Source organism: Geotrypetes seraphini, chromosome 9 (assembly GCF_902459505.1).
Source record: "Geotrypetes seraphini chromosome 9, aGeoSer1.1, whole genome shotgun sequence".
In the NCBI taxonomy this organism is placed as follows: domain Eukaryota; kingdom Metazoa; phylum Chordata; class Amphibia; order Gymnophiona; family Dermophiidae; genus Geotrypetes; species Geotrypetes seraphini.
In genome coordinates, this window is record NC_047092.1 from 82,912,264 (window position 1) to 82,924,908 (window position 12,645).

Sequence of the window (12,645 nt, forward strand, 5' to 3'; positions counted from 1 at the left end):
GGGAAGCATTTCTGAAAATGCAACCCTGGAGGATCTGGATCTCAGCTTTCTACCTAAGAGCCTAAATTTGGCTTTCAGATCCTCCCTCCCACATTTTCCTATGTCATTAGTACTTACATGTACCAGGACAGCTGTCTCCTCCCCAGCACTATCTAAAATCCTATCTATGTGACGCACTTAGGTCACTGAGATTCTGTTTTCGAGGAGGAAAGAATGATCATACAGTCAGGATGTCTTTTTATCTTTTGAGGGCCTCCTCTATACAATCACCAAACAAGTCATCACCCATGCAGGGTATGTTGGAAAGACGATCTTGAACATTGGCATCTAGATCTGAGATTGAGCCAAGCTTGTCTGTGCATAGCGATGGACACTGCTAAGGTGTGAAAGACTACATTAAAGGCATCATATGTAGAGCAAGCCATGTATTTCTTGATTTCCAGGAGGTCATTCCTAAGATGCCAATACCCTGAGAGATGTAGGGTATGTACTTGGACAAGTGTATGTACTCTGGACAAGAAACTTCATGTAGAAGGACATATAGAAGGTGTAATTCAGGATTTTGCTCATGAATATGGTGCCCTGGAACACCCTGCAACCAAACTTATCTAGAGTACTGCCCTCGCCGCCAGGGACAGCACTAGCATAAGTTCCAGGGCTGTGCACTTTCTTTAAGAAGAGTTCTACTACTAGCAACTGGTGTGGTAGCTGTGGTTTGTCAATCCCAGGGGCAGACTGAAGTTTGTAAAGGAAATCCAATCTCTTTGGAGCAACTGGTATATGAAGAGAGGATTACCAGTTTTTGAGCAAGGCATCTTTCTTAATGTTGTGTAGAGGAACCTTGAGGCAGTGTTTGGGCAAATCCTTGTTTTTGCGTGCCTCTCTGAATTCTGCAGTGGCTTCTGCTTCAGACTCCATTTTAATTGGAAGATCTTGCCCCATTTGCTTAATAAACTTGGTAAAGGACAGGCTGGCAGGGGCTAGAGTCTGGTCAGGCAATGAAACTGAATCTGAAAGACTGCCATCTGAGAATTCATCATTGTCATACCTGCTAGAAACAGGAAGAGATAAGTCAGAATCACAGTCCTCATCATAATGCCTCATAGTCCTGGAATGGTGGCAGGAATGATGAGGGGATCTTCTTGCAGGACGTCTGGTTGTGCTATGATGTCTAGGAGTAGAGCTGTAACCTGTGGGGGGGGGAGCATCAATATGAATTCCATGAAGGCAGTTGAGAGAAGATATGCTCTGCTCCACCAATGATGATGCAGTTGATTGATGCATATGATTGACATCTTCATTAAGCGCACATAATGCATGTGCAGGAGTCTGAGAGTGGCGATCTGCAGTATCTCGCTTACCTTGCTCATACCCAGTTGAGGCTAGGGGCTTGTTGACAGGATTTAGCACAGTATGCTACTACAGTAGCCTGGCTAGCCCATTCCACAGCAGCATATTCAGTTGGTCTTGAACATCAGGGGCCTTTACGGTGGTCAATATATATTTATTTATTTGAAGATTTATAGCCTGCAGCATCCACAGTTCTGCGCGGGTTACATACAATAAAATTATTAACAATTATAATTCACTTAAAACCATTTGTATATATAGTATTGAAGGCACCTATGGTGCTTGTTGCTGGAAGTGGAGTACCTGTGCGGTAGGTGGCACAAAATGCTCTTGCTGCTGTAAAAATGGCTCTTGTGCGGTAGGTGGCATAAAATGCTCTTGCTGTTGTAAAGATGGTGCTTTTGCGGTAGGCAGCTTAAAATGTGCTGGCCACTGTGAAGATGGTGCCTGTGCGGTAGGCAGCTCAAAATGTGCTGGCCACTGTGAAGATGGTGCTTGCGCAGTAGGCAGCTCAAAATGTGCTGGCCACTGTGAAGATGGTGTCGGTGCGGTAGGCAGCTCAAAATGCACTTACCGCTGCAAAGATGACACCTGTGTGGTAGGACAACCCATGAAATATTCAGTTCTTTCTTAGGAAATGTTCACATATCGATATCAAATATTTTTTTAATTTATCTTTATGTTCTAATCATGTGCACCTGATGTTATACACCTATGTGTGATTTGAGCCACTTTAAGTGGGAGGATATGTGGGGTATCCTAATTTATTCCTCAGTTAGAATACACATTTTTGTGGATATCTTTTGTTTCATGAGTAAGGAAAATTTTTGTTGTTTATCTGCAATCACATCACTTTCTTTTCCAGAGATAAATAAAAAAAAGATTTGACATCGATATGTGAACATTTCTTAAGAAAGAACTAAATATTTCATGGGGTGTCCTAATTTTTTCACATGACTGTATACTTGCAAATGAATAACCAAAGTAAATTTTTTAATAAGGGAAATCAGAAATCATATGCAGCTAATACACACAGAAAATAAGCGCGTATAATATGTATACGAGGTCTGCCAAGTTCGCAAACATGTCTCTATGTGCTTACGTTGGCAACACTGTACAAACAGCTTGATAAGGTTTCATAACCTTGGTATATCAGTGTCTCACAGCTGTGTTCGTGTTGATGTGTGATGGTGTCTTTATGAGCAGCATTCATTATTGTTGAGCATTTTTTTGTGTACCATCATGAGAATGTCAGAGCTTGAATTAGAGCAGTGAACAAGCATTAAATTTCTTGTTAAACTTGGCAAGAGTGGAATTGAAATCAGAGACATGTTAGTCCAAGTTCATAGGGATAATGCCATGAAGAAAGTGTACAAATGGATTAAAAGTTTTTCTGAAGGGAGAGAAAGCGTCACTAATGAAGAAAGATCAGGGCAGCCAGTAATGAGCAGAACTGATGAAAACATTGCAGAAATTTGTCAAATTGTGTGTCAAAATAGTTAGTTGACTGAGAAGCATAGCAAACCAAGTAAACATCGATAGAGAAACAGGAAAATCATAGATGAAAATCTTGGCATGAGAAAAGGTGTGTGCAGAAATGGTCCCATAGGAGCTCACCGATGAACAAAAGCATGGGAGAATTGAAGGTTGCCAAGACCCTTTGGAGAGGCAAGACGATGTTTTGGGTCGTGTTATCTTTGGTGATGAAATATTGGTGTACCAATATGACCCTGAAAGTGTCAGAGTGCAAAATGGAAATCAGTCATTTCTCCACGACCAAAAAAGTTCCATCAGTCCAATTCAAGAGTCAAAACAATGTTGCAAACCTTTTTTGATATCGGAGGGATTGTTAAATGTTCATTATGAATTTATACCAACTGGACAAACAGTTAACCAAGTTTACTATTTGGAAGTGCTTTTAGCTGCATGAAAAAGTTAGACGAAAACGACCTGAACTTTTCGCCAACTTATGGCTTTTGGATCACGACAATATACCAGCTCACACAGCATTGTCTGTGAGGGAGTTTTTAGCCAGAAAACAAATAACTCCATTGGAATACCCTCCCTACTGACCTGATCTGACTCCGAATGATATTTTTCGTTACCCAAAGATAAAGGAAATATTGAAAGGAAGACATTTTCAGGACATCAAGGATAATATGACGACAGCTCTGATGGGCATTCCAGAAAGAGTTCCAAAACTGTTGTGATAGGTGGACTAGGTGCTAGCTTCGGTGCATAGCTTCCCAACGGGAGTACTTCAGAGGTGACCATAGTGATATTCAGCAATGAGGTATGTAGCACTTTTTCTAGAATGAGTTTGCGTGTGAAAAGAAAAGTATAAGGTTTAGCCCCCAAAATGTAAGGTTTTGGAGGAGTAATGTTGAAGCAATCTGTTGAAGATTCTCATTAGGAAGTGAAATTACTGGCAAAGACAGCTAAGAGTACTTGCATAAAGAATATATATATTGTGCAGAAATAGGCTTAATATTATAGAAATGCAAGATTTATAATGATACATCAAGCATTACAATTGTACAGATAGAAAAGACAGTTTACCTGCCTTAGAGAATCCAGAGGGGTTAATGTTCCAGAGAGAGGGGGGGTGTTCTAATCTCCCATATATATGTTTGAAGCTTGTTCTAAAAATAGAATCTACTGAAGTTAAGTACCCCTATCTTTTGTAAACTGTTTGAAACAATGGTGAATAAGGTGAGTGGGGTGTGAGAGACCTTTGCTGACATTGGTAAGGCCAGCAAGTTAAGGCTGGGCTGACAAAAACCAAATGATGGTTTCTCCACTAGAGAGTTGCATGGGGACAGAAATCAAATCCGTCCACGCCCATCCCCGCTAGGAGTCAAAATTTGCACTACTTTCTTTTTATATTCTAAAGTGTAGAATGCTGTTTCTCTTTTTATGGTGTTTAACTGCATTTGGCTTCTTCAGGTTTAAATTTTGATTTTTGTCTACCTTTATTTAAGTTTGTGGTTGCTTTGTAGTTGTGTTTTCCTATGTAAGGGCCTTGTTGTGAATACCGTATTTTTTGCTCCATAAGACGCACTTTTTCCCCAAAAAAAGTGGGTGGAAATAAGGGTGTGTCTTATGGAGTGAATGCCACAAACCCCTCCTCCCGTACCTGTTTTTAATCGTGGCAGGGCCCCCCCCCCCCCTGGTACCTGTTTTTAATCGCAGCACAACCTTCGCCTCCTTCTTTACCCTCCCTCCTCGCGCTTCTCCCCACCTCCTCCATTTCCCTGGAGACCAGGGTGCACAGAGGCTACGCATTCCATAAACACAGCGCCTCTCATTGCCACTGGAGCCCCTGTCAAGGAGTCCCTGCATTGGCCCTGCGGCAAGATGAGGGACCTGTTCAGTACCCACACGCAGAACTGCTGGTGCGAGCTGCTGCAGAAGGAGATAAGCACGAGGCTTGCCTGAAAGGTCAAATACGAACAGGACTACCCGAGAGTGGGGGTTCCCACCGCTGTCGCAGCCCGCAAGCAGCGCAGATCCCCCGTTGTCATCAAGCATGGCCTGCCCGAGATCGCAAGCCCCAGAGGAGAAGGCTGAGACCTGGACTCTGTTGCCACGGGAGCCTTCTGCCAAACCCGAGCTCCTCTATCAGGGACTTGACAAGGATGGCTCGGGAAGGCAGCAGTACCTGGAACGCAGGAAACTCTTTGGAGACTTGAGATGGAAATAACTTTGTTGGGCAGTGCTGCTTGGGTTTATCCAGGTTTTAAATTACTATTCCAAGATCTATATATGATCTTAAAAAATCTGAACTAACTGGCCCCCTCTATAGTAGGAATAGAATCTGAACTGGCTCATCTGATTATGAACTGGAATTAACTGGTAATTTTAGGAAGCTTCAGTGCTGAAGGGGGGGCCCTGTGCCCTGTCCCTACCTGCCCTGTCCTGGCCTACCACAAGACAACCAGAGGGGGGACAGGGTACAGAGCCTGGCAGGGAAGGGGGGGCAGGGTGCAGAGCTTGGCAAGGAGTGTGGGGTTGGATGCAGAGCCTAGCAGAGAGAATTTAGTTCAGAATGGTTTTTTTCTTATTTTCCTCCTCTAAATCTAGGGTGTGTCTTATGGTTAGGTGCGTCTTATGGAGTGAAAAATATGGTATGTTAGCTTTGCGATATATGCATCACAGATATTTGTATTATGTTCAGTGACTTATAAGATAGCTGATGGGGAGGGAAGGTGAACAGTCTAACAAATTTCTAACCTTGGTTTATATTCAAGTCAACCTTTTTTCCCCCTTTTTGGAGGGAAAAAAGGATACTTCGGTTTATATTCAAGTATATACTTGAATATACTTTTTTTTTATGGGGACAGATATTGTGTTCATTAAAAAAAAAAATCATATTTTAGAAAATTGTATTATTTTTTATATTATAGATTCCTGAGGCTGGCCTTATTAGGCTGAAACACGATCGTGTTGAGTCAGTGTTATATTACCCAATAAAGGAGATCAAGCACCAACCAGTCACCTTCTTTGTTTGTTTTTTTGTTTTCTTTGCCTTGAACAGATGAGTGGCAGGAGGCTGCTTCGGCGCTTCCCATGCTTTTCAGCTGTTTGGGCTACCCCTGCTGGCTCTGCATATGTGTGAGTCACCCCCCCAGTGATCCATTAGACAGGAGAGACAGGGATTATGGCGAACCTCCGTGCAAATCATTTGCATGCAAACTTTAGTGCTTCAATTGCTCTTTTGGAATCGGTTAAAAATCAGATGGCACGGACCCATGCAGTATTACTGACCCTTTTTTAATGTATCTAGCTCTGAGAGTTGAGGTACACTTCTCCCTCCGTATTCGCTGTGATAGGGGATTAACAGACCAGCGAATACAGAAAAACTGCGAATAACTTTTTCACATGTTATTCGCTGTTTTCCATTAAAAACCATTGTGAATATGGTGAAACCATGAATAACATGGTGGGAGACCTAGCCTGTTGTTGAAGGAGAGGCAAAACACGGTGAAGAAAGCGCTGGGAATCGGCAATTTTCTCTGTAAACACTTGGAATCAGTGATTTCTCTATGCAAGCTGATGTAATTTGGGGAGAGGAGCCAGCAAGCTAAATAATAATCGAATAATCGAAACCACGATTGCTGAAACCGTGAATACGGAGGGAAAAGTGTATATTGTGTAATACTTTGGTTCTCAAACTTGGCATAACTCGGGTAAAGTATTAGTTAGTTAGTGAATATGCCTGCATTCTCCCAGTGCTTAAAAAGGTACAGCAGGAAGTCAAGCCAAGGTATGCCAGAAGTAAGAGCACTAGGGGAAGTGGCAGTGGTGCAGTAAACACCTTGTTTTTGCATTGAAGTTTTTAAATCTATTTATCATTTATACTTAAAATCCCTGAATATAAATGACAAGGCTGTGTATATTCATGACATCTGAAGTCACCTGTACATTACTGGTTTCTTTCACAGGACTCTCTTACAGCAGCTGCACAGGCTTCAGGCACTGGTCTCAGTCAAAGTCTTGCGCTCTTACAAAGCAGCCAGCACACAGACATGTCTTATGGTGAGTGCAGGTTGAGCCTGATCATCACACAGTACAAACTCATAAATCTTTATGCCCAGGTTTACACCATGAATCTGAAAATGGACTTAATCAACATATCAGGTACAGCTACCACCTGCGTCAGTACATATGCTGTTGTTCTAATGATACAACTGTAAATCATAGTCTTCAAACAACTATCACGCAAAACTTTTGTTTGCAGTCATTAAGTACATTTTTAAAAATTTTAAATGCTCTGGAATTGCACAACAAAACATTCCCAGCCAGTTGTTTCTTTGCAGGCTGTAACACATTTTATTGGATTAGCAAGCATGTTTCTGCTGGGTCCACTGCTTTGGCAGTGAGTCCCATTGGGCTGCCAGGGAGTTTTTTCCCCCTGATTTTGTTTTAGCTTTGTGCAAGGCTTATCTTCAGGTGGCCAGTGGTCCGGCTTCTGCCCCAGGGGTCTCAGAAGGGAGGGTTCCCTCCACGTCTACCACTGTTAGGCCCCCCTCAATGCCGGTTTCGACCCCATCCCCTACTCTTTCGTCCAAGCGGCTGAAGGTCCCTTGGGATATAGGATATTTTGTATGAGGAGCAGTTTTTCAATTGATAAGGACTTGGACTCCTTGGTGGACCTCCAGGATCCTCTCGAGGGGAACAGGTGCCGCTGGTGGAGGTTTTTCAGTTCCACCAGCTGGCGAGGATGCATCTGTGGTGCACATTTTATAGCAGGACGAGCTCCAGCAGCTTATTCTTTAAGTTTCCTCAGTGTTGTGCTTCGAGGAGGACACGAAGGAGCCCCCGCGTATGGTGGACCCCGCTCAGGCTCCCGCTCTTTGCCTATGCATCAGGATATTTGGGATATTGTGCCAGTCACCCTTTCATTTTGTGCAGTCTATGGCTGGCCTGTATCCCATCCTGGAGGGGGATAGGGATATCTTGAAGTCGCCAGTGGTGGACGCGGTGGTTTCGGCCATCGCAAAATAGCATATGGTGCTGGTAGAGGGTGGCTCAGCTTTAAGAGACTCTGAGGAGCGTAGGTTGGAATCTTCTTAAGCAGAATTTTGATGTCACTGCCCTGGCGGTCCAGATGGTGGTGTGTGGTGGCAGTGGCGTACCAAGGGGGGGGGGTGGAGGGGGAGATCCGCCCCGGGTGCACGGCTTGGGGGGGTGCACAGCCGGCCAGGTACGGGTCCTCCTGCCCTTCCTTTCCCCCGGTCTGCGCTCGGGGCTCACGCCTGCCTGGTCCTGTGCCGCCGCCCAAATGGTGCTGTTGGTTCTCGTGAGACTCGCGGGAGTTGATGGCACCATTCGAGCAGGACCAGGCAGGCGCGCTCAGGACTCGCGTCTGACTTTCACTTCCGGCACAGATGGGGGAGGCTGCCGATGCAGCGCTGGACCGAGCTGACACCATTTGGAAGGCACGAGACCAGGCAGGCGCGCTCGGGGCTCACACCTGCCTATTACTGCCGCGGCAGATGGGGCTTAGGCGGCTGTCCAGCAGAGGAGGCTGCCGATGCAGCACTGGACCGCCAGGATTGCATCAAGGTACCGGGGGTCGAGGAGATGTTTAAAATACCAGGTTAGCCGTCTAGGGAGGGAAGGAGGGATTTTAAAAAGTACAGGGGGTATGATTAAAAAAGGTACTGGGGGTACATAGGGGGATGATTTAAGGTACTGGGGGGATGGGGGGATGATTTAGGGTACGTGAGGGGTATGGGGTCAGCTTGCCTGTCACTAGGCGTGCCTGCCCTGCCCCTGCCTACCACTAGACCACCAGAGGGGGGACAGGATACAGAGCCTGGCAGGGAGGGGGGACAGGGTGCTGACAAGGAGTATGGAGTTGGGTACAGAGCCTGGCAGGGAGAATTTGGTTCAGAATATTTTTTTTACTTGTTTTCCTCCTCTAAATCTAGGGTGCGTCTTATGTTGAAGTGTGTCTTATGCCCCCAGTGCCTCCTTCTTGTGTCCTTAGTGCCCCCAGTGTCTCCTTCTTATGTCCCCCCACTGCCTTCCAGGTTTTGTCCACCCCCAAAGCCAGCCTGCCCGCCTGCCTACATATCTCCCTCCCTCCCTGCCGCGCTAAAGCCAGCCAGCCAGAGAACATTCCAGGCCAGCCAATCACTGCCTGGCTGGCCCGGAACGTCCTCTCTGACGTCAGAATTGACGTCGGAAAGAAGACGTATTGTCAGTGGCGATTAGAAGCAGCAACGGGGAGGTAAGATTGCAGCGGCGCGGACCGGGGGAAAGGAAGGAGAGAGATGCTTTTTTTTTTTTTTTTTTCCGTGACAGCGAGAGAAGGATGTAGGCAGGCAAGCTGGCTGGCTTTAGCGCAGCAGGGAGGGAGGGAGATAGGTAGGCAGGCAGGCGGGCTGGCTTTGGGGGTGGACAAAATCTGAAAGGCAGTGCGGGGACATAAGAAGGAGACACTGGGGGCACTAAGGACATGGTAAGGAGGCACTGGGGGCACCATGGACACAGGACGGAGGCACTGGGGGCACCATGGACATAGGTCGGAGGCAATGGGGGCACCATGGACACAGGACGGAGGCACTGGGGGCACTAAGGACATGAGAAGGAGGCACTGGGGGCACTAAGGACACAGGACAGGGGCACTGGGGGCACTAAGGACACAGGAAGGCACTGGGGGCACTAAGGACATGGGAAGGAAGGAGGGAGGGAATAGAAAGGGACAATTGTTGGGCAGTGCAGAAAGAAAGAAATGAAAGAAAGGATACACAGTCAATTAATAGATGTCCCCTTTTGATGAAAAAAATAAATGGTCACGTTACCTCTGACTTACTTTCTCTGCAGCAGAGTCAGCAGCCGCGCTGAGGTGCAGGAAGGTCCCGCGATGACTCGTCTGCCGGCTCTGCTCCGGAAGAAGTAAGTTATGTCGGATGGGGTGGACCTGCAGACGCTGGCGGGACTTTGCCACAACTCCCTGCGTCTGCCGAGTCCACCCCCTCCGACGTAACTTACTGTGGGAGAGGGAAGGAGAGGAGAGAGAGATGCCAGACCAATGGGGGTGAAAGGAGAGATGGACGGGGGAGGCATACAGTTTCTGGAAGGGGCATAGAAGGAGAGAAGATGCCATATAGGGAAAGTGAGACGGCAGACAGTGGATGGAAGGAAGAGAGTTACAAGAAGATGAGGAAAGCAGAAACCACAGAAGACAAAGGTAAAAAATTTTTTTTATTTATTTATTGCTTTAGGAGACGTGTCACTGTTTCTGTGGTGTTGCATTGTATGCAGAGTCCAGCATCTTACTGGTTCAATTTAACCTTTGTCTATGTATTTCTATTTTATCCCCCCTTTTACAAAACTGTGGAGCGTTTTTTAGCGCCAGCCGTGGTGGTAGCAGCTCTGATGCTCAGAATTCTATGAGCGTCAGAGCTGTTACCACCGTGGCTAAAATCCACACTACAGTTTTGTTAAAGGGGGAGGGATTAGTTTGTGATTACATATTCCATACTAGGCAAAGGTGTTTTCTGTGTGTTCGAAAGACATGGTTTTCTGTTAGGATTGACGGTGTAGGATTGATCTGAACTAGTCTGGCTTGTTTAGTTTTACAATGGTTGTATTGATGTTGTACTGCTCACTGCAGTATGTAAGATGCTTCCTTTTCCTAGGTACTCATGTGTGACGTGTGGCTTGTTATAGATGGTGGGGGGGGTGTCAAAAAATGATGGGCCCCGGGTGTCACATATGCTAGGTACACCACTGAGTGGTGGTCTGGTGGCTCGGGCTTGTTTTCTGTGGGGCCGAGCGTGTCCTGGACTGGGAGTCTGATGACTGTTCCTTGCTGGAACAGGAAGTAGCTAAGCTTGAGATGGGTACTTCTTATCTCTGATGCCATGTATGATCTTTTGCTTGTGTTGGCCAAGTCCATGGCTCTTGGGGTGGCTGCTCGTCTTACCCTGTGGCTCCGGGCTTGGTCAGCGTATGCGGCATCTATAAGGCTAAGCTGATGAAATTTCCCTTTTGGGGGTCTTTCTTGTTTGGAGATGATTTGGACAAGTTAGTTCAAACCTTAATGGACTCTAAGGTGCCCCGTCTTTCTGAAGACCATGCTTGCCCACCTGCTTGTGGGTGTTTGCGTGATTTTCGCAGATACGGTCCTGGTCAAGGGGTGGCTTCTTTTCCTGCCTCCGGGTCTCAGTTACAGTTATTTTATTTGATATACCGCCATTTTTAACAAAAAGTCAAATCAAAGCGGTGTACAATTAATACAAACAATGGGCAATCAAAGCGGTGTACAGTAAAAAAAACCAAAAAAAAAACCCACAGTCTCCCCGGGGCCATTTCTTTCAGCGCTTTCAGTCCTTTCACAGGAATTCACGAGAGCCAGACAAGAAGCTGCTCAGCACTGAGCAGTAGCACCAATGCTTGCTACTGCTCATTGCCGCTCAGCAACAGAAGAAACCGGATCTCGTGGCAGCCGCCACTGACCGGGTTAGCAGCGGGGCAGGAGCACAGAAAGCTCATTCCTGCCTGCTGCACCTCTGGACCACTAGGGATCAGCAGAGGAGGTAGGAGAGCAGGGTACGAAGGGAGGACAGGGTGCAGAGCCTGGGAGGGAAAGGGGCTGGGTTGCAGAGTCTGACAGGGGTTCGGTGCAGAGCCTGACAGGGAGGGAGGGAGAGAAGAAGGCTGGGTGCAGTGCCTGAGGGGGGGGAGAGAGGGAGGGAAGAGAGCTGGATGCAGAGCCTGACAGGGGAGGGAAGGGAGCTGGGTGCAGAACCTAACAGGGAAGGAGAACATAAGAATTGCTGCTGCTGGGTCAGACCAGTGGTTCATCGTGCCCAGCAGTCCGCTCACGCGGCGGCCCTTAGGTCAAAGACCAGGGCGTGTCTAGCCTTACCTGCGTACGTTCTGGTTCAGCAGGAACTTGTCTAACTTTGTCTTGAATCCCTGGAAGGTGTTTTCCCCTATAACAGCCTCCAGAAGAGCGTTTCAGTTTTCTACCACTCTCTGGGTGAAGAAGAACTTCCTTTTGTTTGTATGGAATCTATTCCCTTTTAACTTGGAGAAGGTGAACAACCTGTCTTTATCTACTGAGTCTATTTCCTTCATTATCTTGAATGTTTCGATCATGTCCCTTCTCAGTCTCCTCTTTTCAAGGGAGAAGCGGCCCAGTTTCTCTAATCTCTCACTGTATGGCAACTCCTCCAGTCCCTTAACCATTTTAGTCGCTCTTCTTTGGACCCTCTCAAATAGTACCTTGCCCTTCTTCATGTACGGTGCCCAGTGCTGGCACAGTATTCAGGTGGGTCCGGTACAGCAGCTTGATAACCTTCTGTTCGTGATCCCCTTCCTAATCATTCCTAGCATTCTGTTTGCCCTTTTCACCGCTGCCACGCATTGCGCAGACGTCTTCATTGACTTGTCGACCAGTACTCCCAAGTCTCTTTCCTGGAGGGTCTCTCCAAGTACTGCACCGGACATCCTGTATTCGTATATAAGATTTTTCTTACCGACATGCATCACCTTAAAATTATTTCACATTTGCCATGTCGCAGGCCATTTCTCGAGCGTGTTTATGTCACATTGCAGGTCTTCACAAACCTGCGTCCTCACTACTCTGAATAACTTTGTATCATCTGCAAATTTAATCACCTCGCTTGTCGTACCAATTTCCAGGTTGTTTATAAATATGTTGAAGAGCACGGGTCCAAGCACTGAACCCTGCAGCACTCCACTTGTGATGCCTTTCCAATCCGAATATTGTCCATTTACTCCCACTCTGTTTGATGTCCGCCAACCAGTTTTTAA

The 12,645-nt window shown here is 46.5% G+C and overlaps 1 protein-coding gene across 8 annotated transcripts in view; it reads left to right on the forward strand.

Annotated features, from left to right (window-relative positions):
• The window catches only part of CREB3L2 (cAMP responsive element binding protein 3 like 2), a 316,327-nt gene that overhangs the window by 279,156 nt on the left and 24,526 nt on the right, over window positions 1–12,645 (forward strand). For all 8 annotated transcript variants that reach the window (XM_033958250.1, XM_033958248.1, XM_033958247.1 and 5 more), the window contains exon 9: window positions 6,795–6,888. In XM_033958250.1, coding sequence (XP_033814141.1) covers window positions 6,795–6,888 — 94 coding nt within the window. The remainder of the gene's footprint in view (window positions 1–6,794; window positions 6,889–12,645) is intronic.